This window comes from Esox lucius, chromosome 13 (assembly GCF_011004845.1).
Source record: "Esox lucius isolate fEsoLuc1 chromosome 13, fEsoLuc1.pri, whole genome shotgun sequence".
NCBI classification, from domain to species: Eukaryota; Metazoa; Chordata; class Actinopteri; order Esociformes; family Esocidae; genus Esox; species Esox lucius.
Window position 1 is genome coordinate 11,562,201 of NC_047581.1, and position 26,249 is coordinate 11,588,449.

Here is a 26,249-nt window from a genome sequence, read left to right on the forward strand (position 1 = left end):
AATGAAGTCAGTTGCTGTTTCAGGTGAGGAACTACATCAGGAGAGGGTTGCCCCAGCCACCTCAAGCCACACAGTAGTGTGCAACACCCATAAGTCGGTAAGTCTCTGGTCCTATCCTGCTGGTGCCAGCAGGTCACTGCAGTGGTACTACAGGTCAGTTTAATCGCATTTCACTGGTACACATGGGAACTGGTTACAGTTACAATGTAGTAAATAAATTAAAGATGTCCCCGAAAAAGAAAAACACAACGCCAAGGGCAGCAGTGGAAACCGAAGACGAGGATGACGAGAGCTTAGAGGATGAGGAGCCAAAGCCCAAGACGAATTGTAAGAGGGTCGATGACACAGAGGATGCTGGAGCGGGCAGGGGAAAGAAGAAGAAATCAAAAGCTCCAGAAGAAGAGCGCCACTCAGGCAACGCTGATCCTCATGTAAGGAGCAGTAAGGACAAGGGGGAGAACAAAAGTACATTAAAGAAAACTAGGAGGAAAGCTAAAAAGGCCAATGAGGAGGAGGTGAGTACAGATGAAGAAGATCACAGTAATGACTCCAACCAGAAGAAGAGAGAAGAGAGGCTCCCTGATGTGATTGAGACCACGAGAAAGGGAACCAAGAATAAGAAAGACCAGCTGGAGATCAACATGGGGTCAAAGGACAAAAAATCAAAAGACAGTGACAACAAATCCAAAAAGAACAAGAAAGAGGTTGAACAACCTCCCGGACAGGGGGATGAAGAAGGGGATAGCAAAAAGAAGAAGAAAAAGGCCAAGAAAGTCTCACTGGGGGACAGTGAAGAAGACACCAAAAAGGGGAAAGGCAAAAAGAAGAAAGTGGTTGAGAACTATGTGGAGATCTATGAGAATGAGTTGCGGAACTATAAGCCAGAGACGACAGAGAACTTTGAGGATGAGTACCACAAGAAGAAAGGTAGGACTAATTCTATTGTACTTTGGGCAGCTACAGTGTGACAGTAGGATAATATTACAGCATCAAAAATAAGAGCAGTAAGTGGATCAAAACAATAAGTATAAAAACATACAAATACTGTGCATCCAATTATTGGGTTAATTATATTAGGATGTTGCAGAAGTGTAATATGACTGATACACAGAAAGCAGTTGAGATGTTATCCTTTTCCCAAGTCATGATCTCTGCCTTTTAAGGTTGCCTTTCAGCATTTCAGTAATACAATGACTGTATTATTGCTGGTTCCTGGTGTAATAGCTTCATTGTCAACCTTAAATGTCTCAGTAATACAACACTTGAAGTAATTTGACACCTATCCGTAGCAATATTGGCTTGTTTAACTGACAATGTTATTACTTATGGTATTTGGGTGTCAACCTGCAGTATCTACTTAATACCTAGTTGTAACAATATTTTAATAAATCAGACTTTCTTTTCCTCCCAAATGTTTTCACTGTGTGTCTGTCTGTCTTGTGTGTGTCCATCTCTAACTCTCACTTTGCTACGTCTTACATCTCCACAGTGTATGAGGTGGTGACCATCACTGGAGATGAGAGAGGGGCGGGCACAGACGCCAACGTGTTTATCACTCTTTTTGGAGAATATGGCATCACTCCCAAGCTGCATCTGACTAGCAAGTGAGTCCTCTTTGTGGGCTTCCTCAGATTTATTGAATGGTTTGACTATTTAATAAATTAAAGTACATAATTATCAGTGTTTAAAAAAAAAATCTAATTGACACTAATACTGTTAGCAAATATTTTAAAAACTGTAACTGGCATCCAATATATACTACATTGCAAAACATATTGATCACTTATTATATTGTCTCTACTACTTTGAGTTGTAACACGTGTTTTTTATACTTTTGTCTCTACTTTTATCTCTCACAGCACAGAGAAGAGGTATTTCAGTGGAATTCTTTTAGGTTTGGAATTAAAAGGAGATCCGTCAGGGTCAAATTTTAATTCTGTGTATTGCTTGTTGAACATACATTACATCATTAGTATGTTCAACAGAAATGTTATCTTTAATACATAAGAAATACATGACACAGATGTTTGACTAGTGGGGACATTTATACAGTGCTTTGCTATTTCCTTACATAAGTATCATATATCAATTACCTACTAAATATTTTTTTTAAATGCATGCGATTTCTTACCAGTTTCTGCAAAGGAGAATGTTGGAATAGTATGTATAATGAATACCTCAGCCTAGAAATATATTTAAGTTTTACATTTTGGCGAAGGCGAATGCATTGCACGTTTAACCTGAAAGGTTTTGGTCTGAACAGTAAAACATAGTACGACAAATATGTATGGTAATATGATTAGTCATGTGTTCTGCTTACTTTGCATTAAGTACTTTCCTTGGTTGATAAACATATATATGTCTAAATTACAATATCTCCAAAGTTTGCTTTAGGGTATTGAAATGACAACTCCGTTGTCACCGTTTCTTTTTCAGAATAATGTTGTACTCCATGCTGTATATTATCTTTAGCTGTTGCATTGGGCCTAAAGGCAGACTATGGGCAAAATGTAAAAAGTCCATGTAAACAAACCTATTGACATTCATATCTCTCTCTCCATCTAGATACTACAGCATTGTTTGTCAAGTGGATGTAACTTATCTGTGCCATTGATAAACCACCAAATGCACACCCTTGTTTTTACATAAATGCACACACCTATTTTAAATGTAAATAGACAGATACAAAAAAAAGGTGCAGCCCAATATCAGCCTTTAAAATACATTTAATGGGTTTTGCTATCACAAATACATTGTACATTTTCAGTGTGATTTCTAGTTCAGAACATATATCCCACTTGCATTCTCGTTTCAGGAGCAGAACAGCTTTTGAAAAGAACAAAACAGATGTCTTTAGGATCAAAACTCATAGCGTTGGGCTACTGAAGAAGATACGGTATGCCAGCACCTTCGCCGAACACTGGTTTGTAAATGCTAGGACAGGACTGGACAGTTTTTACACTACTGTAGAGCAGCCTTCACAACCATCTTGTAATTTATTTTATTCCATATCCAGTGTAATGGTTGTTTCATTCATTCATATATTTATTCATTCATATTTATTGGTTGATAAATCCCTATTCCAATTAATGAACTATTGGTTGGTTGGTTCACTGATTTTTCTCCTGTAGGATAGAGCATGACAACACGGGTATGAACGCCAGCTGGTTTCTGGACAGAGTGGTGGTGACTGACATTACCAGACCTCACATGAGGTTCTATTTTCCCTGTAACAACTGGCTCAGTAAAGTGGAGGGGGACAATCTGTTTATCAGGGACCTGCTGGGCAGTCTGGACCCACTGGACATTCCCAAATGTAGGTACCATTGTCCACCATCATGAATGTGATTGCGTTGGATGCAGTGTAAAGGTCCTTGGACTAAGACTGCTGAATAAGGACTGTGTTTCTCTCTGGTAGATAACAAGTATGTGGTGAGCGTGTTCACAGCAGATGTAAAAGGTAGTGGGACAGATGCTGATGTCTTCATCAACATCTTTGGAGAGTTTGGTGACACAGGTGAGTCAATATGTCATGTTGTGTTATTTGTGATTGAGAAACTACAGTTTGACATTTCTGATGGTTACTAATGTATATTTTAGGGTTGGTCCCAGAAACATATTCTGTGTGTTGTATCTGACCCGTTTTATACTTTAGGTGAGAGGCGACTGGACAATAACAAGGATAACTTTGAGAAAGGCACGGAGGACAAGTTCACTTTAGAAGCTCCCAACCTAGGCAAAATAAGGAAGATTACCATGGGTCACAACAACAAAGGCTCTTCTGCAGGATGGTTTGTGGACAAGGTACGTTATTGTAAGACATCCTTTTAGCAGTATTTAACAAATTAATATAGAAATGTGTTAGGAGCATTCAGCTTTTATGTGTCCCAAAGTACCAAAACATTTAAGAATTAATGGTTGGTTTCAAATTAGCCTGGCTGACACCTGACTAAAAGTCCTCCTGACTTAAGAGTCTGGAAAATGGTGTTTTGATGTTGTCGGCAAGAGGCGTAGATAATGAAGTTAATGAAGATGTGAAGCACTGGTTAGATATCCCCATTTAAAATTGAACGGATCACAAGCTATGTTTTGATTAAGCAGAAATTAAACTGCCATGTTTACGTAAAAAATCTATGGAGCAGCGAATTCATGAGGAAGCTTGCAGCATTGCTAATGCAAATACCTAGTAAATAAGAATCAATCAGAACACTTGACTACCTCATGCAGCTGGTTGAGAGAATGCCAGGAGTGTGCAAAGCTGTCATCAAGGTAAAGGGTGGCTAGTTTGAAGAATATAAAATATAAATGTAATTTCATTTGTTTATCACAATTTTTTGGTTACTACATGATTCTGTGTGTTATTTCATAATTTTGATGTCTTCAGTATTATTGTACGAGGTAGAAAATAGTAAAAATAAATAAATACCCTTGAATTAGTAGGTGTGTTAAAATGTTTGACTGGTACTGTATATTCAGACATTATTGCCAAGGATGTTTGGTCTTCGTTTATCTAAGATGTTTGGTGCAATGTTGACAATATAATGTTTTGGTTATCTATTGGTGAACAACAATTCAAAGAAAAAAACCTAGTTGAATAATGCCATGTATTAGTTAAACCTAGAATGCATTAATACATACATAAGCAGAATTAAATAAATATATTTAACACATTTGAAAACACTTAAATACAATTACTTAAATACACAATATTTTTACCCAAGTATAAGAAACTAGCATTTTAAATATTTATTGATACAAGTTAAAACAAATTATAAAATAACTATGCATGTATACAAAAGTTAATGGTTTTGGCTATTTGAAAATTCTCAAATAAACTATTTTAAAGGGACAGTGCTGTTAAAAACTAAATTATCAAACTAGATTGTTTGATATTAATTTACTATGGTCAATATACAGTACCAATCAAAAGTTTGGACACGCTTCTTTATTTAAAAAAAATTCCACTCTAAAACACTGCATTTTGAAGTGTAATAAACATGATGGGGGAAAATAGTTGAGAACCCCTGATTTGTGTAATTTCCTGCCTTATTTTATAGTTCCACTGTTTGTGTGTCTCTGTTCTGGAGCAGTATTTAAGACATGTGATCCTCCTCTCCTCCCTGGCCTCTCATCTGAGACTGGTATCCATCACCTCCAACACATTACAGTTACAGTGCATAGGCCTTGAGATGAGTTCACGCACACACAAACAAACACACAGCCAGAGGGACATCCTACCCAGCCTGTAAAGAGAAACCAGTCCCCATTATGGGATTACTCTAGATTTCCTGTAGTCTCTGGATGAGCTCATGCTTGCCACACAGACTGACTCCAATGACCACCAAGATACAGCAGATATTACAAATTCAAGAAAATATATTATCTTTTATCTTGTAAATGTGTTGTTTTAATGTTGGGTGTGTTGCTATCTTGAATAATTTGGAATCATGAATTTGTCATCATGTTTAATGCTGAAGTTTTATGCTTCATTTAATGCTTGTTAATCCTCAGAATGATATTTCTCAAGTTTCAGGGGTTTTGCCATGGGTAGACGGGAGTGAATTTGAACCAGGAGTCACGCATTTCCAGACGCTGTACAAATAGGGGGGTCCCCAGGAATGGGTCTTTAACACAGCATACCCTACCGCTCAAAAGTTTAGGGTCTGTTAGGAATTTCCTGGTTTTCCATAAAAATATTTGAATAGGATATATAAAAAAATTGGGTATATATAGCAAAATGAATAGGAAATATAGTCATTGACAAGGTTAGAAATAATGATTTTCAATAGAAATAATAATTTTAACTTTGCTTTCATCAAAGAATCATCCATTTGCAGCAATTACAGCCTTGCAGACCTTTGGCATTCTAGTTGTCAGTTTGTAGAGGTTATCTGAAGAGATTTCACCCCATGCTTCCTGAGGCATTTCCCACAAGTTGGATTGGGTTGATGGGAACTTCATATGTACCATACGGTCAAGCTGCTCCCACAATAGCTCAACAGGGTTGAGATCCAGTGACTGTGCTGGCCACTCCATTATAGACAATATACCAGCTGACTGCTTCTTTCCTTAAAGAGTTTTTGTATAGTTTGGAGCTGTGCTTTGGGTCATTGTGCTGTTGTAGGAGTAAACTGGCTCCAATCAAGAGCCGTCCACAGGGTATGGCATGGCATTGCAAAATGGAGTGATAGCCTTCCTTCTTCATGATCCCTTTTACCCTATACAATTCCCCCACTTCACCACCACCAAAGCACCCCCAGACCATCACAGTGCCTCCACCATACTTGACAGATGGAGCCTAGCACTCCTCCAGCATCTTTTCATTTGGTCTTCATCTCACAAGTTTTCTTCTTTGTGATCTGAAAACCTCAAACTCAGATTTGTCTGTCCATAACACTTTTTTCCCAATCCTTTTCTGTCCAGTGTCTGTGTTCTTTTGCCCATCTTAATCTTTTCTTTTATTGGCCAGTCTCAGCTTTTTCTTTGCAACTCTGCATAGAAGGCCAGCATCCCAGAGTTGCCTCTTCACTGTTGACGTTGAGACTGGTGTTTTAGGGGTATTATTTAATGAAGCTGCCAGTTGAGGACTTGTGAGGTGTCATTTTCTCAAACTAGACACTTCAATGTATTTGTCCTCTTGCTCAGTTGTACAATTTCTCACATGGAATGGCCTTCATTTATCAGAACAAGAATAGACTTATGAGTTTGAGAAGAAAGTTCTTTGTTTTGTCATTAGAAGGGTTTTCTAATGATAAATTAGCCTTTTAAAATTATGAACCTGGATTAGCAAACCTAATGTGCCATTGGAACACAGGAGTGATGGTTGCTGATGATGTGCCTCTGTAAGCCTTTGTAGATATTCCAGCTGCAACAGTCATTTACAACATTAACAATATCTACACTATATTTCTGATCAATTTGATATTATTTTAATGGACAAAACGTTGGATGAAAACAAGGAAATTTCTAAGAGAGCCCAAACTTTTGAACAGTAGTGACTTTTGAACTGTAGTGTATATACAGTATATTTCCCCATGTCCTCTCCCCACAGGTACTCTTGGATGACATGGGAAATAAGTGTTTGTATGAATTCCCTGTCAATCGCTGGTTCGCCATCGACGAGGACGATGGGAAGATTCAGAGGGACATCCTGGTTGGAGGCAGTGAGCCCACAGGTATGAAAAGAGCAAAGAATGGTTTAAATGACCACTGAAACAGCAAGACAGTACACTGTACACTGTTTGAGTATATTTACATTATCAAGTGTTCTTATAGATTTATTGTTGATAACAAGTAATATGTAGAACATTTAGTATGTAGAACAGTAGTAGCAAAAGGTTAAAAAATATTCACAGTACAGTTGTCACCACATTTAGTGCTACAACATCTGCAATGATTCATTATCTTAAAAGGAAAAACATGCAGTAAGAGAACAATACATCAGACCCTCCTGACATCTATTCCAGACTCTACCCTATACATTATTTCATTTGGTACATATTCCCTGTGGGCCCTTTCTGTAACTGGCTAAATGAATCCGAAGTGGTGAGTTGGCAGAGGGTCAGGTTGGCTGACGTGTAACTGTACCGGCCAGGTATTATGTACAACATCCAGGTGGTTACAGGGAATGTCAGAGGCGCTGGCACCAACTCCAAGATCCACATCCTGATGCACGGCTCCAAGGGCCTGAAGAACAGTGGCAAGGTAAAGCCACGCATCCGGTACCATAGAATGTGGTTTTGATGTCAATTGATCAAAATGGCTGCCTTGTTTTTCTTCACTGGTATTTGTTGAAAGAGTGAAAGTAACTTTGAAAGTGTTTGCATGAACATTTGTACCTGGTCTCTTCCCAAGATTTTCCTGGAAGGGGGTAGATTTGAACGTGGCCTGACGGATATCTTTATAGTGGAGATAGCTGCTCTCCTCAGCCCCCTCAGTCGAGTCACCATTGGACATGACAATGAAGGGGTCAGCGCAGGATGGTACTGCGAGAAGGTGTACATGCGCACACAAACAAACAAACACACACATCATTTTATGATAATAATTCATTTAAAATACAGTGAGTGTTTGGCATCAAACTCCATGTCCAGTAAACAGTGTCTAACAGTGTCTGTGTGTGTGTGTGTGTGTGTTTGTGTGTAATGTGTGTGTGTGTCTATGTTCAGGTAGTGGTGTTCTGTCCATTCACAGGGTTCGAGCAGACCTTCCCTTGCAGCAAATGGCTGGATGAGGATGAAGGAGATGGCCTGATAGAAAGAGAGCTCTACGAGATGGTGTCACTGAGACAGAAGAGACAGAAGAGTAAGCAGCATCACTTACATTCTCATTACATTATCAAGCATGCAGATTCTTTAATGCCGTCATGACCTGTTCACATACAGCCCCATGTGTAGTGAATCAAAAAAAATATGCCTATGGTTGCCAAACTGCCAGTTCCCATTCTCAGTGGAATGTAAACATCCCATAACACATCGAATGACAATTACAACCATCCAGTATCTATGAGTGTGGGGAGTTGACCCAGAGTGTGTCTGTTGAATGTTGGTCTGGTTTCCTTCAGAGCACCCCTGGTCTTTGTGGATCTGGACATCTGACCTTCCTGGCGCAGGAACAGACGCAGCGGTTTACTTCCAGGTCTATGGGGAGAAGGGCAAGTCAGATGAGATGAGACTGGACAACAAAACAGACAATTTTGAACAGGGTCAGGTGGATAAGTTCATTGTGAGTATTAAATCTTTAGGATTTATAGATGAATGGATCAGAGGAATGGATCAGACGAATGGATTTGGATTTGGACAGACAGACAAGTAGACAAAATGACTGTCTAATGATTGGGGTGTTTTTCAACACAGGTTGAGCTACCTGACTTGGGGAAGCTAACCAAATTTCGCATTTGGCATGAAAAGAGAAGCCCTTTTGCAGGGTGGCATTTGAGCAAGGTGAGCTAATGAAAACATCAGGGGGAAAAAGTTTGACTATGAAAGCTTCATGTTCACAATGGGATTTTCTCTGTGTCTCAAATGAGCCCTCATACATCCCCCCGTTTGGACAGAGTAAATTGGACAAGAAATGTGCCTTCTGACTGGCTTGATGTTTCTGTAGGTATCTCTGATGAAGACGCTGACAAAAGAGAAGTTTACATTTCCCTGTGAGCGCTGGCTGGACTCTAACGAGGATGATAACGAGCTGGTGAGAGAGCTGCCTTCCACTGGAGAGCTGATTGCTGAGCCCCTACCTGGTATGTTCAAGTATAATCTACCACTTGGTTTCATCCAATGCAAACATGCTTGCATGGACATTCATGTGAAAAAGTGCACTCCCTGGAAAGTTGGCTTTTTTTTTGGACACTTGACTGGATATCATAGTTCAATTCCAATCACCTTCAAAGATTAAAGTAACCCAATTTAAGAAATCACACAAAAAGTAACTTTTATGCAATTAATCACAATCACAAAGAAAAGTTAGTACACCCCTACCTTTACAGTAACAAAACATGGCGGGAATTTATCACGAAAAGAGGGGCAGAGTAACTTAAAGATTAGAAACTTGGTTTTGTTTGGCATTAACCAGAGGGTGTGCAGTAATAATTCATGCCAAGATCAAAAGACGTAACAAAGGCCCTCAGAAGAAGGATGATAGATGACCAGGCCTGGGATGGGTTGCAAAGCCATTTGTAAGCAACATACTAGGTACTCAGACAAAAAAGCTTGATGGGATACTTGACCATAAATCCTTAAAATCCTGCCTCTCTCAAAGTTCTTGGACCTGCTGGCCAGGATAATAACATATGTTTCAACGTTATAATTTTTTTACTGTGATTTGTTATATTGGGTAACCTTTATCAATAAATTTGGTTGTAGTTTATGAAAAGACAGTTTTCCAGGGGGTGTACTTACTTTTTCATCTTCACAACTACTGGATTGTTTCACTATATGCAACACTATACTAGATTGTTTCACTATATGCAACACTATACTGGATTGTTTCCCTATATGCAACACTATACTGGATTGTTTCCCTATATGCAACACTATACTGGATTGTTTCCCTATATGCAACACTATACTAGATTGTTTCCCTATATGCAACACTATACTGGATTGTTTCACTATATGCAACACTATACTAGATTGTTTCCCTATATGCAACACTATACTGGATTGTTTCCCTATATGCAACACTATACTGGATTGTTTCCCTATATGCAACACTATACTAGATTGTTTCCCTATATGCAACACTATACTGGATTGTTTCACTATATGCAACACTATACTAGATTGTTTCCCTATATGCAACACTATACTGGATTGTTTCCCTATATGCAACACTATACTGGATTGTTTCACTATATGCAACACTATACTGGATTGTTTCACTATATGCAACACTATACTGGATTGTTTCCCTATATGCAACACTATACTGGATTGTTTCCCTATATGCAACACTATACTGGATTGTTTCCCTATATGCAACACTATACTGGATTGTTTCCCTATATGCAACACTATACTGGATTGTTTCCCTATATGCAACACTATACTGGATTGTTTCACTATATGCAACACTATACTGGATTGTTTCCCTATATGCAACACTATACTGGATTGTTTCCCTATATGCAACACTATACTGGATTGTTTCCCTATATGCAACACTATACTGGATTGTTTCCCTATATGCAACACTATACTGGATTGTTTCCCTATATGCAACACCATACTAGATTGTTTCACTATATGCAACACTATACTGGATTGTTTCCCTATATGCAACACTATACTGGATTGTTTCACTATATGCAAGCCAACTACCGTGAATGTTGTGATATTGTTGTGGTGGTCAAGTATTGTGTGACCAGTGTGAATGTTGTGATGTTGTTGTGGTGGTCAAGTATTGTGTGACCAGTGTGAATGTTGTGATGTTGTTGTGGTGGTCAAGTATTGTGTGACCAGTGTGAATGTTGTGATGTTGTTGTGGTGGTCAAGTATTGTGTGACCAGTGTGAATGTTGTGATGTTGTTGTGGTGGTCAAGTATTGTGTGACCAGTGTGAATGTTGTGATGTTGTTGTAGTGGTCAAGTATCGCGTGACCGTGTGCACTGGGAACGTTAGCGGTAGCGGGACAGACGCCACCGTCTTCCTCAACCTCATTGGTGACCTTGGGGACACAGGGGAACGCACGCTGATCAACTGCAAAAACAACGTCAACAAGTTTGAAAAGGGCAGCGTGAGTCCTCTGGGAATTTAATATGTATCCATGGACTATAATATACTATCCACTACAGGCTGTTTACTCTACATGCTAAATTATGAATCTACAGGTTTTTTCACGTACATTGGCCTTTATCGATTCTCCAAAACCCTTGTTTGTTCTCTTTGTGATTCAGATGGATGAGTTCATCATTGAAGCGGTGTCGATTGGGATCTTGCAGCGTGTGCGAATCGGACACAATGGGCGGGGCGGAGGTTGTGGCTGGTACTTAGACAAAGTGTTGGTCAGGGACGAGGGACAGGCTGAGTCTCAAGCTGTAGATTTCCCATGCCGCAGGTAAGACAAAGGACGTGGTATTATAAAGGTAACGTGTGGACTGTGTGACCTGGGACAGTCATGGAATGTCTGTAACACCTTGATCACACCTACAGCATCACTCCACCAAATTTAATCATCTGGGTATTGTGTGCAACATATTAGCCATAACGTTATGACCAATGACAGGTGAAGTGAATAACACTGATAGTCATTATCATTGCACCTGTTTGGCAGCAAGTGAACATTCTGTCCACAAAGTTGATGTGTTAGAAGCAGGAAAAATGGGCAAGCGTAAGGATCTGAGCGACTTTGACAAATTGTCATGCCTAGACTGGGTCAGAGCATCTCCAAAAATGTGGGGTGTTCCCAGTCTGCAGTGGTCAATATCTATCAAAAGTTATCCAAGGAAGGAAAAGCGATGAACCGGGTCATGGGCGGCCAAGGCTCATTCATGCACGTGGGGACCGATCCAATAGACGAGCTACGGCAGCTCAAACTGATGAAAAAGTTAATGCTGGAACTGATAGGTGTCAGAACAAACAGTGCATCGCATTTTGTTGCGTATGGGGCTGCGTAGCCGCAGACCAGTCAGGGTGCCCATGTTGACCCCTGTCCACTGCCAAAAGCGCCTACAATGGGGACATGAGAATCAAAACTGGACCATGGAGCAATGTAAAAAGGTGGCCTGGTCTGATGAATGACGTTTTCTTTTACATCACGTGGATGGCCAGGTGCGTGTGCGTCGCTTACCTGGAGAACACATGGCACCAGGATGCACTATGGGAAGAAGGCAAGCCGGCGAAGGCAGTGTGATGGTTTGGAAAATGTTCTGCGTGGAAACCTTGGGTCCTGCCATTCATGTGGAAGTTACTTTGTCACGCATCACCTACCCTAGCATTGTTGCAGACCATATGCACCCTTTCATGGCAACGGTATTCCCTGATGGCATTGGCCTTTTTCAGCAGGATAATGTGTCCTGCCACAAAGAAAAAATGGTTCAGGAAATTCCCCAGATCACAATCCAATCGAGCATTTGTGGGATGTGCTGGACAAACAGGTCAGATCCATGGAGGCCCCACCTCGCAACGTACAGGACTTAAAATATTTGCTGCTAACGTCTTGGTGTCAGATACCACAGCACACCTTCAGAGGTCTAGGCCATGCCTCGAAGGGTCAGGGCTGTTTTGGTGGCAAAAGGGGGACCTACAAAATATTAGGCAGGTGGTCATAAAGTTATGGCTGATCAGTGTAAATTCTACATTCACCTGTTGCTATCATTTCCAAGTAATTTATTCATACAACACAATGAATAAGATGGATAAATCCAACACGTGCACTGAACTGAGCGCACTGCATCTACCCCTGCAACGCAGTACTGCAAATCAAAAGCTGCGTTCCACTGGAAATGCAATGAAGCTGTGTGTGTATTCAAGACACATGAGCTATTACTTTGGGGAAGATGATGGCAAAGGTGTCTGGTTGTCAGGGAGTGTATGAGTTAAGTCAACCATGTTTCTTGTACACATTTCAGATGGCTAGATCGGAATGAGGATGACGGACAGATTGTTCGGGAGTTAGTTCCTTTTTCAGATGGACAGCGTCTTTACAGTAAGACTTTGTGGGGAGTTTTCCTCAACTCACTGTGATGTTTAAGTTGTTCTAAGGAGGTTTCAGTTCACTTAATGACACCATATTAAATGGGTTTGAAACATTTTGATAGTGGTTTTGTGACTGCCAAGTGAATGAACAAATGTTGGTTAACTAGAACCTAAGTCATGTCTCCTAGACGTGAGCTACCACATCTCAGTGAAGACCGGCAACATCAGTGGGGCCAGCTCCAACTCCAGGGTGTTTGTGAAGCTGTACGGGGAGAAGGCGGACACCGGTAAGATGATGCTGGTGGTCTCCGACAACAACCTGAGCAACTACTTTGAGGTGGGCCGGGTAGATGTGTTCACTGTGGAGACTCTTGACATCGGACAGGTACAGTAACAGTAGCCTTCCTGTTTTCCATTTTAGGCGTAGAGGCTATGCTCTCTTTATTTCTGCTGAGGTGTAATCTCTCAAAAACATGAAAGCATTTCACACCTTTTTCATGGAAAGCTAAATCTTTGAGATTGCTCGCACATGAGTCGGACTCGTTTAAATGTTGCACCAAGATTCACGCACAGTGTGTATTTTCTTTACTTTGCTAGATCAACCGTATGTTGATTGGTCACACCAACGAGGGAATGAATGCTGGTTGGTTCCTGGACAGTGTCCAGATCATGGTGCCAGTCCATGGGTACCAGTACATGTTCCCAAGCCACCGCTGGCTCAGTAAAGACGAGGCAGACGGCAAGACGGAGGTGGAGATCTACCCCAGCGAGATTCTGGACATTGAACAATGTAACCACTTACATACACCCTGATATATATCCATGTCACAACTATGGGTTTCCCTTTTTATTTTTAGTAAGCAATGAATCATACTATGAGGATATACTCACAGGGATTAGGTTGTTCTAAGGCTGTGCATTTTTTGCGTGTTCTGCTATAGTACAATTATGTTTGTATCGTCTTGCCTTTCAGTGATCAACTATGAGATAACAGTTGTGACGGGTGATGTGAGTTTTGCTGGGACCAACGCCAATGTTTTCATCCAGATCTACGGTGAAAAGGGCAAGACAGATGTCATCACTCTGGCCAGCAGGTCCAACAACTTTGAGAGAGGATCTACTGAAATATTCAAGGTAATTATTGTCAAGTATCCTGTCAAGGCTTTTTGTCTGTGGATTTTGTATGTTGTTTTAGACAGACTAACATTATTGAAATCATACAATGTCACTATGGACACAAATATTTGACACAGGTAACTAAAAGGTTTAATAGCATGACACCTTTAGAAGTGTGTTCTCACCAGGGACAGTATTTCATTATTGTATTCAGTAGGGATCATTATGCAGAAGTGCGGCTACATAAAGAGAGATCACGGTTTAAGACTGTCAAGATTTTGTCCTGACCATTTTCCTGTAGATAGAAAGCCGAGACGTAGGAAAGATCTTCAAGGTGCGTATCGGTCATGACGGTGCTGGGATGGGCTCCGGCTGGTTCCTAGAGAAGGTAGATGTCAAACACCTGATCATGGGCATGGTGACCAAGGTCAAGAAAAAGGAAGAGAAGAAAAAGAAGAAGAAAAAGAAGAAGGATGAGAAGGAAAGTCATTCTAATATATTTTCCCCCAGGTTTCTTGAAATTGCTTTGAACTGTTTAATTTCACTGTCTCAATACGTTCTATTCTATTTTGTTCTCAGGAGGAGGAGGAAGAGACTGAGGAGGTGATGCAGGAGATAGTATTGACGTATTCCTTCCCCTGCTCCCGCTGGCTGGCCAGGGGGGAAGAGGACAGGGAGCTGGTGGTAGAGCTGCTGCCTGAGGATGCAGAGGACTTGGAAGGTACTGGATAGGAGAGGAGATATCAATGTCATTTTTGTTTCGAGGAAATAGATCCGAATCAGAATGTGACAATTTACAAAATTACTCTTCCTAATGGTAATATTTGCATGTGTAGAAAGTGTCTACTTTTCACAATATCCTACAAAAAAAGATAATTATAATATTTTTAAGTGTGTTATCGAGATTTGTGCTTTTTGGTGCACAAGAAATAAACCTTGCTTCTCTTGGCCAATTATGTGTGAAACAAATCTCAGTACCCTAGAAATCTCTCACCCTTTAGCGATTATGACATTAAATAGTTTTTACTTCATTAACATTCTTAAAGGGAGAACATTTAGTCATACAATATGAGGATACATTGATTACCCCTAGTTATGACTTGGAGTGATATTATATTACACGGAGCGGAGACGGTTCTAGGCATAAGTGATATAAGCGGTTGCAAATGTAGCTAAGGGCCCCCAAAGGCCATAGCAGCACTGCTATGAGTAGGTTGTTTAGATGTTTAGGGGGAAAGTATTTAAGGCAGTAAAATCTGAAACATATCTCATTCCTGGTGGAAGTCTGAATTACCTTCCCTTTGTATTGTTCCATAGAAAACGTCTATGAAGTGTGCGTCTTCACCGGGAATATGCAAGGGTCCGGGACTGATGCCAACGTCTACATCAATATTTATGGGGAGAACGGGGACACTGGGGAGCGGTACCTCCAGACGTCCGGCAACCTTAACAAATTTGAGGCAGGGCAGGTGAGAAGCGGGTCAGCAATGACTTCAGCAGGAAAACAATAGCTCTTACACGATTTCGATGCCCACTGTAGTCAAGCACTGCTTTTCTTAGAAAACCTCGGTATATTTACTGCCCTATTAGGTTGACTTCTCCCAGGTTCCTTGTTTTCGTTTTACTTGAGGATCTGACTGTAAGTGCGATATTACAGTTTTGCTTTAATACTGTTACCCAGGCACAGACCACAATGCCCTAATTTGCTTTACATATCCCTTGACAAATCAAGAATTAGGCGCCAAGCACATTCAGCAATAAGAGCCTTCATGCAGGCTGTTGCTCGTCATGTTTCTCTGGGATTACATGAGGTCCAGTAGGCTATCTGTGACAGAGAGTAGCTGGAAGCAGTCGCCAAAGTCACTGAACCTGTCAGCCTGTCTTGCGCTACAATAACGAACCTGATAGCGTGTATCCTGTTATTCAAATTAGACTTAGCGTAGGTGTACTTTTACTCGTCACATAATGTGAACCGGTGAATAATTCATATTAACTTTTGGCTCTTTGGAACAAAGAGGAGAACACATCCGCGAGCAATGAGTTTTATTCCTGGGATCAGGCGAGTGTGACCTCATGTCATGAATCTTTGACAGTTGCTGAAGACCTTATTTACTGAATGAGTAGATTGCATTACGCAGGCATCATGGCAGAGATATGAGAGTTTTGAGATCTTTAGTCAAGGCTTCTGTTCATCTGGTGCATACCAGCGTTGTGTCAAACTAGTTCTTACTACAGCAGGACAGGCCATGTGTGGTGCAGTGGGTTGAGTATGGTGCTTACAGTACCAGGGCTGTGGGTTTGATTCCCATGGGGGATGTCAGTGTGTTTTACAACATACGCACTCAGTGTAAATTGCTTTGGAGTGTCCACTAAGAGATTTAAATTACAAATGAATGTACAGGAACAGCTGAAGAAACCTTTATGTAGGTGGTAACCTGTATTCTATATGGCACCGTGTAGGTGGTATCCTGTATGGTACCATGTAAGTTGTAACCTGTATCCGGTATGGTACCATGTAGGTGGTAACCTGTATCCTGTATGGTACCATGTAGGTGGTAACCTGTATCCTGTATGGTACCATGTAAGTTGTAACCTGTATCCTGTATGGTACCATGTAAGTTGTAACCTGTATCCTGTATGGTACCATGTAGGTGGTAACCTGTATCCTGTATGGTACCATGTAGGTGGTAACCTGTATCCTGTATGGTACCATGTAAGTTGTAACCTGTATCCTGTATGGTACCATGTAAGTTGTAACCTGTATCCTGTATGGTACCATGTAGGTGGTAACCTGTATCCTGTATGGTACCATGTAGGTGGTAACCTGTATCCTGTATGGTACCATGTAAGTTGTAACCTGTATCCTGTATGGTACCATGTAAGTTGTAACCTGTATCCTGTATGGTACCATGTAGGTGGTAACCTGTATCCTGTATGGTACCATGTAGGTGGTAACCTGTATCCTGTATGGTACCATGTAGGTGGTAACCTGTATCCTGTATGGTACCGTGTAGGTGTTATCCTGTATGGTACTGTGTAGGTGGTATCCTGTATGGTACTGTGTAGGTGGTATCCTGTTTTTAAACTACCACCAGGCTCTTTGTCACTGCTACTGTTGTTATGCAGGAGGATGTCTTCAACATAACAGCCATCGAGCTGGGTCTTCTGAGGAAGTTACGCATTCGCCATGACAACACCTCGTCTTATCCATCCTGGTACCTGGACCGCGTGGAGATAGTAGACACCAAGGACGACACCACGTAAGTTGTGGTTGGGTGTGGTAGTCTAATAAGAAGAGGCCACTATAGACAGTCGAGATTCGCCAATACCCAAGTCACCTTCTCTTGTTAATTCCATATTCTGGCTATATTCAGGTGATTCTCATGAAACCATGTTAAACATCAGCTATTTGTCCATTAGTCATTACACTGATGGTACTTGGATTGTATGTTTGAATGTAACTAATATGAAAGTTTGAATGTAACTAATATTTATTTTGTAAAATCACATTCCTGTAAAAAATGTAAAAAGATTGAAAGTCAATTGCCTTTTCAGCAACAAAACAGCTAAGCACTGACACGTTACTCAGATCCAAGATGTTATACCTAAAGAAATTACACTTCATAGAATTTAATTTGTGAGACTGACTCAAAGGATGTCATTAGTGCCTTAGCATTGAGTATAAAGTGTTCTTGTGTTCACCAAGACAGCGTGACTAAAAGGTTCCTCTCTTGACAAAGGTACTACTTCCCATGTAACCGCTGGCTGGCAGTGGATGAGGATGATGGACAAATCGCCAGGGAGCTTGTGCCTGTGGACGAAGCCTTCATGAAGAGGGAAGAGGATGAGGAGGGGACAGGGGCAGCCACGCTGGGACTGGAGCAAAAAGGTTACCATACTCGTTTCTTGGATGATTCACATTATATAATTAATGCTTATAACAACTTCAATAGGTATTATGAAAACATCAAGTAAAAAATAAATTATTTTATTTGCTTGTTGTCTTGCAGCCATGTCCACAACTTTTACCCTAAAAATAAAGACAGGAGAGAAGAAACATGCTGGGACCGATGCCAATGTTTTTGCTATCCTGTATGGTGCAAAAGATGATACAGGTGCTATGGAATAATCACTATTATAGGTGGCCTGTGTTACATTTACAATCTGCATGTGCGTCATTCAGCTGACCATGTTATCCAGAGTAACAGCATACATTTTATACTTCTGCTGACGCACATTTCCATTCATTTTGCCAAATGCCGTTACATGTGGTACAATGAAAACAGCATTTGTGAATTACTAATTTTCCCATTGCCACACTCGTGACTACGCTGGTTCCAGGGATAATCAACCTGAAGGCTTGTAAGAACCACAGGAACAAGTTTGAGAAGGGCATGGTGGAGGAGTTCACCGTGGAAGCTGTGGACCTGGGCGACCTGGAGAGGCTACGCATCGGACATGACAACTCAGGTGAGACCTCATGGAGCGCCCATGGGAACGAGTATCCCTGCGCCCTGAAACCCCCGTGACCTCGTGACCTCTGTGTCTCTGTGTGGTGCCAAGGCGGCTCTCCCGGCTGGTTTTTGGACTGGGTGGAGGTGGACGCTCCGTCTCTGGGCCAGCGACTCTGTTTCCCGTGTGGCCGTTGGCTGGATAAAGGCGAGGACGACGGAGCCATTGTGAGAGACCTGTACCCCAATGAGCTACAGACCGAACTCTATGTGCCATGTAAGTTGTGGTTTTTAATGTTTAAACTGGAATGGAGTATGATGTTGAGTGTTTAGGGACCTTCCAAAGCGTTAAGGAACATCAGGATGAATTTGGTTTAGTGCCCATCACTGAGTTAGTGTACTCAGCTCATTCGCAGATCACCAGGACACTGACTGACTCACAATAGTGACATCAGGCATTCTCCTGACTCTTTTCAGTTGTTCCTTACGAGATCAAGACATACACCAGCGATGTGTTTGGCGCCGGGACGGATGCAGACGTTTTCCTAGTTCTGTATGGTCAGAAGGCCCTTTGCACACAACAGAAATCCCTGTGTGTCAACAAGAGAGAGAGAAGGATGTTCTTCGAGAGAGGAGCTGAGGATATGTTTATAGTCGAGGTTTGTGCGCTCCTCTCTATAAAAATGTGCAAACAATTCGCAATTGCCTATGAATAAAAATGCATACAGTGTCAAGTGTCAATGCCAAGATGTAATGTTAGAGTGGTTGGCATTTAATCAAAGGTGCTCTGATGTTGGTGCCTGTAGTTGGAGGATGTTGGGGATGTCATAGAGAAGATCCGTATTGGCCACGACAATAGCGGCACCAACCCAGGCTGGCATCTGGACAGAGTAGAGATCCGACGCCTGCTCCGAAAGGGAAAGGTACGGAAGCACTGCATTGAACCCCTCCCATTCACTGAATGGGCTATGGCTTGTTTCAATATGTTGTTTCTTCTTCCTGCTTCATATATCTGCAATAATAGGTTAGTGAACCAGCTTGACCTATAGCAGTCTACACATTGTTCACCATTCAGTCCTATCAGACAATTTCCTTTTTTTAAACTATTAATTAATCAAACACCTTTCCAATATGGCTCCCCATAACTGTTCAGGGTTCGGAGACCACCATCTTCCCATGTGAGCGCTGGTTAGCCAAGTCAGAGGACGACGGGGAGACGGTGAGAGAGCTGGTCCCATCTGACATCATCACAGAGAAACTGCTGAAGGAAGGAAAACTGAAACGAACAGAGGTAGAGGTGGAGGACGCTCTTGAAAGTAGGTCCCCAGCTGCCTCCGCCATCACATAAGACATATCCTGCCTCCAGTTCTGTGACACTGAACACACATGATAACGGCTCTGTGGCGATCTCTAGCTCACACCTATGTGGTGTCTGTGAGAACGGGGGACATGTACGGAGGAGGGACGGATGCCAACGTGTTTCTCACTATCTACGGTGACCTGGGAGACACAGGGGAACGCAAACTCAGCAAGTCCGAGAGCACTCGCAACAAGTTTGAAAGAGGAGCGGTACGTGTTGACATCTGGTAACACGTTACATAAGGTTGCAGTTATCACCAATACTGTAGTTTACCATGTCATTTAGTGGACATAAAACTATGCTGTTTCATTTGGGTGACTTCATGTAATGGAGGATTGGGTCTTAATTCCTTTAAGCCAGTTTCAGTCCATTATTGCATCCAAACAAATTTGACTTATTGGGTTCTTGTTGACTTTTTCCTAGGTAGATAAATTCTCCATTGAGGCGGTGGATCTTGGCCAGGTGTTTAAGATCCGTATCCGCCACGACAATTCAGACTTTCTGGGGCCAGACTGGTACCTTGACCAGGTGGAGGTGGTAGACCTGGAAACAGAGGAGGTGTACATGTTCTTGTGTGAGCGGTGGCTCTCCAAGAAGAAGGAGGACAAACGCATTGACAGAACATTCTACGTGAAGGTACAATCCCAAGGGTCCTTAGATTGTTTCATAGGGGGAATGTAAAGCCCCTAAAAACCATGTCAAGAGCTATTTAGTGGTTAGCTACTCCAGACCGCTTCATATTCCTATGAATCTGGCCCGAGCTTTCAAATCGTTGAAGCTATTAGCTGAAATGTTCCATAAATTAAAGATAAGACTCTCCAACGTCAAGCTGTGCACGACATTTTAAAAGGGGTTGTGGCAGGAAAAGAGGGGTTGTGGCAGTGAAACATTAAGCATTCTTTTCTACACACGATTACATGTACAGTACATTTAAGTAATTTAACAGATGCTATTATCTAGAGTGACTTACAGGCGGTGCATTCATCATAGTCATTTTAGGTCCTTTGGTCTTCGACAGCCAGTTCTCATATATCAACACTGACACCTCCTCCGTAGTCGGTTTGTGCATCAGGATCTAGTGGACACGTATCCCAAACAAACCAGGCAATTACACTGACATGTTATTCCTTCAGCAGACAGACACTCTCAGAGCAACCTACAGTACCTGTTTTAAGATAAGGAGACTGAAGTCAACCCATTATACAGTAAAAAACTATCACATCCACAGTTACTAAGTTGTTCTCAATGAATGTTATCAGCGAAGTCAGTGAGTAAAGAAAAAAGCAATTGTTATTATTCTGTTTGGGTTGGGGGCGGGACTTTGTGTGCTCTTATTTGAGATAGACTTTTGTAGGGAGCAACATTTTAGTTGATGGGCAGGTGGGCCAAGAGTTTAAACCCGGGTTGGCATGGTAACCGTTCCCAGGAGTTATAAGTGACTCTGCTGTCATAGCAGCATCAGTGGAAAGGATGGTGTTGTCGTTGGCAGGAGCTGGACACATATGAAATATACTTATTACTATCTAAATCCTATTTACGTTGTTAAATACTGTTTTAACACTATTTAGTGTATAAACTACAACTTAAATTGTTACAGATTAATACTGCTTTTTTTGACTTGGGAGGATGTGAAGACTGCCTGAAGTAGGACAGATGCACTTTCTGAATAGCATAAACCTTCAGGAGTGAGCTACCATTTGGATATTTTGCAGAGAACTACAAGGTTCTCTCTAGAGTGCCAAGGTTATTTTCATTTTGGGAGGGAGACCCAAAATGTGTCAGAAGTGAGGAGGGCCTAGAAGCATGCCTTGGAGGACACCTGTAGTTAGAGCTTGTGGAGTGGTGTAGACACAGATCATCGTCACCTTACCTGGTACAAGCTACCTGCCAAGTATGATGCAATCCAAGAGTGTGCAGAGCCTTACAGCTGGTCTTGAGGGGGTAGAATGGAGGATCAGAGGCGGTCGATAGATCTATTTGGTTGAGAACAGAGGAGAGAAAGTCTTTGGTGTGTAAGAGAGCCTTCACGACACAGAGCACAGCAGCCTAAGATTCGTCTTGTTCTGTAAGTCTTGTCTTGAAGCCTGACTTGTCAAGATGATTATTCTGAGAGATATAATGGTGAATGTCATCATCCTTCTTTTTAAAATAGTTGACACAGTTGTCCGCAGAGACAGTGGAGTGGGAATGGAGAAAATGTTGAATTAAGTAGAGAAGAGAAAGCAGTTTTGTAGTTACCTAAGTGGTTCTAAAACAAAGAATCCCTGCTAACAAACAAACCGCTGGGAAAAGCTGTTCAAATAGGTTGTCTCGTCCCTTTCCAGGATTATGAGGGTGAGAGGAACAGCAACATAAACACAAAGAGCACGATGGCCAGGATAGGGCTGGACAAGAACGCAAACAAGAAGAAGAAGAAGAAAAAGGCAGTCGTAGAGGAGGGTCCAGGTAAACTAGGACTTCGGTTGAGACCTTGCTTCATTACACGACGGGACCATATAAAACAATGTATGGATGTTCTCCTTCCTGCTGGTTAGTGATTCCCTACCACTTCACCGTGTCCACTGGGATGGACCGTGATGCCAGCACCACCTCCAGGGTCTATGTCATTGTCTTGGGACCAAATGACATTGAGACGGAACGGCTGTGGCTGGATCTGCCTGAGGGGAAGAAGAGTTTTGCCGCAGGGAGCATGGAACACTTCCATTGCTATGGAACAGACGTGGGAGAGATCAAGAGGGTGGAGGTAAGGATGAGTATGTTACAACACTTTGAACGATGTTTGTGGTTGCCTCCATCTCTCTTCCAATGACATGTCCACCTCAACCTCTATCTAGCTGGGGCATAATGGGGCCTCCCCAGAGAGCTGCTGGTTGGTGGATGAGCTGTCGGTCGCCGTTCCAACCAAAGGCATCCAATACATCTTCCCTTGCAAGTGCTGGTTGGCCAAAGACAGAGGAGACGGTCTCACCAGCAGACTATTCAACGTACTAGATGCCAACAGCATCAACATCGTCCGGAAGGCGAGTTTGTTGGGGCATGAATAGACTGAATACCACTAGGTGACAGGCATATGTGTTCAATATGCATGGTCGGTTTTGTACACTCTATTTTGGATGCTCCTTTATGACTTCCTTGACGTTTATTCAACTGTCTCATTAGACGTTAAATGCAAGACGCATGGATGTGCTGCATGTTTTCCCTGCAGATCGTCTATCTGGCCACGGTCATCACAGGCGACACCCTGGAAGCAGGGACTGACACCAACATATTCCTGACTGTGTTTGGTGCCAACGGGAGCACAGAGGAGATGCTGCTGCCCAAGAATGAGGACAGGTGACGTCACAGCTTTTCAGGTCCATCTGGTAGCCTAGTGGTTTGAGCATTTGAACAGCAGATCGAATCCCAGAGCCAGCAAGGAATCTGATGTTCTGCCCCTGAGCATGGCAGTTAAATGTACTCGTTCCCAGGTCATCGCAGTAAATGACAATGTGTTTTCATTCAACTTATTTTGAAGAATAAGAGGACTTGTGTACCATTAAAAAAAATCAGGGGATCCATTGCATTGTCCATTTGACTATTGTACGGTGTACCCTACCTTTATCTGTTTCCTATCATGAATGACAACCACGTATCCCTCCTCTCAGGTTTGAAAGAGGCCAAGAGGACACGTTTAACCTGGAGATCGATGACATTGCTCCTCTGAAAAAGATCCGTGTTCGCATTGACGGCTCTGGGAGTCGCCCAGACTGGTTCCTGGACAAGGTTGGCACTAAAATGTACAGCATTCATTCTGTATGATGGTACTATTTCAGTCTCCTTATCTCTAAACTGGTACTGTAGGTTGCTCTGAGAGTGTCTGTCTGCTGAAGGAATAACATGTCAGTGTAAATGCCTGGTTTGTTTGGGATACGTGTCCACTAGATCCTGATGCACAAACCGACTACGGAGGAGGTGTCGGTGTTTACATATGAGAACTGGCTGTCGAAGACCAAAGGGCCCAAAAGAACTAAGATCTGTGAGCTTGCAGCGGTGATAGATGATGAAGAGATGGTGGAGAGGACCACCTACATCATCCAGGTTCAGACCAGCGATGTTGGAGGTTGGTCCCAACAGGTTCTTATGGGAACCAAACTCCAGATTTGGAAGAACACCACTGGGTTTAGTTTTTACCACGTTTAATCTCCTCTTTCCTGTTTTCTCCAAGGCGCGGGTACTGATGCCAATGTCTTCCTGATATTGTTTGGGGAGAACGGGGACACTGGCACACTGGCATTGAAGGAAAGCGGTAACAGAAACAAGTTTGAGCGGAAGTTAAAGGACATTTTTCGCTTTCAAGACATCCTCAGCCTGGGAGAGCTGTCCAAGGTCAGAGTGTGGCATGACAACAAAGGTGAGAAATGGGTCTGCATCAGCCAGACTTTGACAAGACACGGGGGATGCTTTCCTTTTAACTCATGATTTCTTTCTTTACAACAGCAGTTTTCTTTACACAGGATCTCCAGCAAGGGAAAAAAGGTGTTGGTCATAGTTGTAGAGGCAAGAGAATCTGTACTAACCTGCATTTCCCTCAGGTCCTGCACCAGGTTGGCATTTAGAGTACATCGATGTAAAGGATGAGACCATGGACCAAAATTTCCGTTTCCCATGTAATCGCTGGCTGGCCAAGAACGCAGATGACGGGCAGATCATGAGAGAGCTGGCCTGTGCCAACAATGACATCCTTGACTTTAGTGAGAAGACAAGTAAGTTCTACTCTGACCCCGATGTTGACCAGTAAGCCAATTAACTCATGAAATGGATATCATTACTGGATAATGACGGTTGTGTTATTATATTACTATGCACTTATATTCTAATAAATTGATCATACATATGAATTAATATAAACAAATGTGATCTACTAGGTCAGTTAATGTTTCCTTTTAATCACCACACCTAATATCTTGGCTTGAACATTAATTTGAAGTTTCATTTTGTATTCTTTCTCCAGAATATGAAATTGCCATAACAACAGCTGACACAGATGACGCGGACACCAAGGAGAACGCGTGGATCATACTGGAAGGAAGGAAGGGACGTTCAAAGGAGTTTTTGCTGGAGAATACTTCAAAGAAAAAGAGATTCCTTTGGTAGGTCCTCAAAGAAAACCTTCTGTTCTTATTGGTGCTCCTCGAGAATCCTCAATTGTTTTCTAAGGCTCTGGCATTCTAGTGTTTTTCACCTTATTGCTGGTTTGAGCAAGCTATTCATTACAGGACACTTCGGTCCATACAGTGCCTTTTAGTTCACAGATCAAAAGGAGGTTGATACCGACATCTCCTGTGGTCATCTCTTTTCAGTGGAGCCACAGACACATTTGAGTTTTCCTCCAAGCATGTGGGTGACATAGCTGGAATCTGCGTGGGGCACATAACTAAAGACAACAAGAAGGTGAAGGCTGAAGCTTTCTGGCACCTGCTGGAGGTAGTGGTGACAGAAAAGGAACTGGGTAACAAGTGAGTAAGACCTTCTGGAAACAAAGAGTGTTTTTTTTTTAATCAAAATGTATTCTCATGTCATCATGCTTCTCTTTGTTTTGGTCCAGATACTTCTTCCACTGTGATGCCCGGATTCCTTTAGCAGCCAAACGGGATAAGTTCCTAACATTTGAATGCTTTAAAACCATTGAGAGCTTTGCCAGCAAGGTCCGCAACCTTGTACCCGTTAAATATGAGGTAATTGTCATCACCGGTGACATGAAAGGGGCCGGGACTGACTCTAATGTTTACATCACTATATATGGCACCAATGGGGATTCTGGAAAACGCCCATTAAAGCAGAAGTTCCGAAACCTTTTTGAGCAGGGACACACCGATCGTTTTGTTCTGGAAATGTTAGATTTAGGGGAGCTGCTGAGGGTAAAAGTGGAGCATGACAGATCAAGCCTTAACTCAGGTTGGTACCTGGAGTGTGTAGAGGTAACCAACACAGCCAACTCGGTGACCACCATCTTCCAGTGTGGGAAGTGGTTGGACCCTCAGAAGGCAGATGGGGAGACACAAAGAGTGATATACCCCAAATACTAGCACCCTTTGTTGATGTCTTGGAGTTTTGAAGATCGTTTTTTCACGAAGACTTATTAATTTAATTCGAAACCATTTTCTATGTTTGACTATTTCATTTTGTTAAACACAATATACAGCTCCA

At 42.0% G+C, this 26,249-nt stretch overlaps 1 protein-coding gene across 1 annotated transcript; it reads left to right on the plus strand.

Annotated features, from left to right (window-relative positions):
* Positions 1 to 55: 55 nt before the first annotated feature.
* loxhd1b (lipoxygenase homology domains 1b) lies at positions 56 to 26,249 on the plus strand. The gene is made up of 43 exons (XM_020052313.3): positions 56 to 927; positions 1,490 to 1,604; positions 2,816 to 2,896; positions 3,132 to 3,316; positions 3,419 to 3,517; positions 3,656 to 3,804; positions 7,052 to 7,175; positions 7,595 to 7,704; positions 7,855 to 7,995; positions 8,169 to 8,304; positions 8,564 to 8,724; positions 8,856 to 8,942; positions 9,106 to 9,241; positions 11,081 to 11,235; positions 11,396 to 11,556; positions 13,070 to 13,146; positions 13,325 to 13,521; positions 13,734 to 13,926; positions 14,110 to 14,270; positions 14,554 to 14,775; positions 14,832 to 14,973; positions 15,570 to 15,721; positions 17,379 to 17,512; positions 17,993 to 18,141; positions 18,263 to 18,367; positions 18,594 to 18,722; positions 18,816 to 18,980; positions 19,181 to 19,362; positions 19,510 to 19,626; positions 19,857 to 20,019; positions 20,118 to 20,272; positions 20,487 to 20,699; positions 22,388 to 22,508; positions 22,598 to 22,806; positions 22,898 to 23,083; positions 23,269 to 23,396; positions 23,708 to 23,825; positions 23,985 to 24,162; positions 24,268 to 24,453; positions 24,635 to 24,805; positions 25,054 to 25,192; positions 25,403 to 25,558; positions 25,648 to 26,249. The coding sequence occupies exons 1-43, from the start codon at positions 183 to 185 to the stop codon at positions 26,126 to 26,128; spliced, it is 7,314 nt and encodes a 2,437-aa protein (XP_019907872.1). The 5' UTR covers positions 56 to 182; the 3' UTR covers positions 26,129 to 26,249.

Bases quoted from the DNA above. Each gene is read 5' to 3' on its own strand.
- loxhd1b (XM_020052313.3), top strand. From the start codon at position 183: ATGGGAACTGGTTACAGTTACAATGTAGTAAATAAATTAAAGATGTCC. The intron at 7,176-7,594 runs GTATGAAAAGAG...TGTACCGGCCAG, and splicing joins TGGAGGCAGTGAGCCCACAG to GTATTATGTACAACATCCAG. The intron at 18,368-18,593 runs GTGCTATGGAAT...CGCTGGTTCCAG, and splicing joins TGGTGCAAAAGATGATACAG to GGATAATCAACCTGAAGGCT.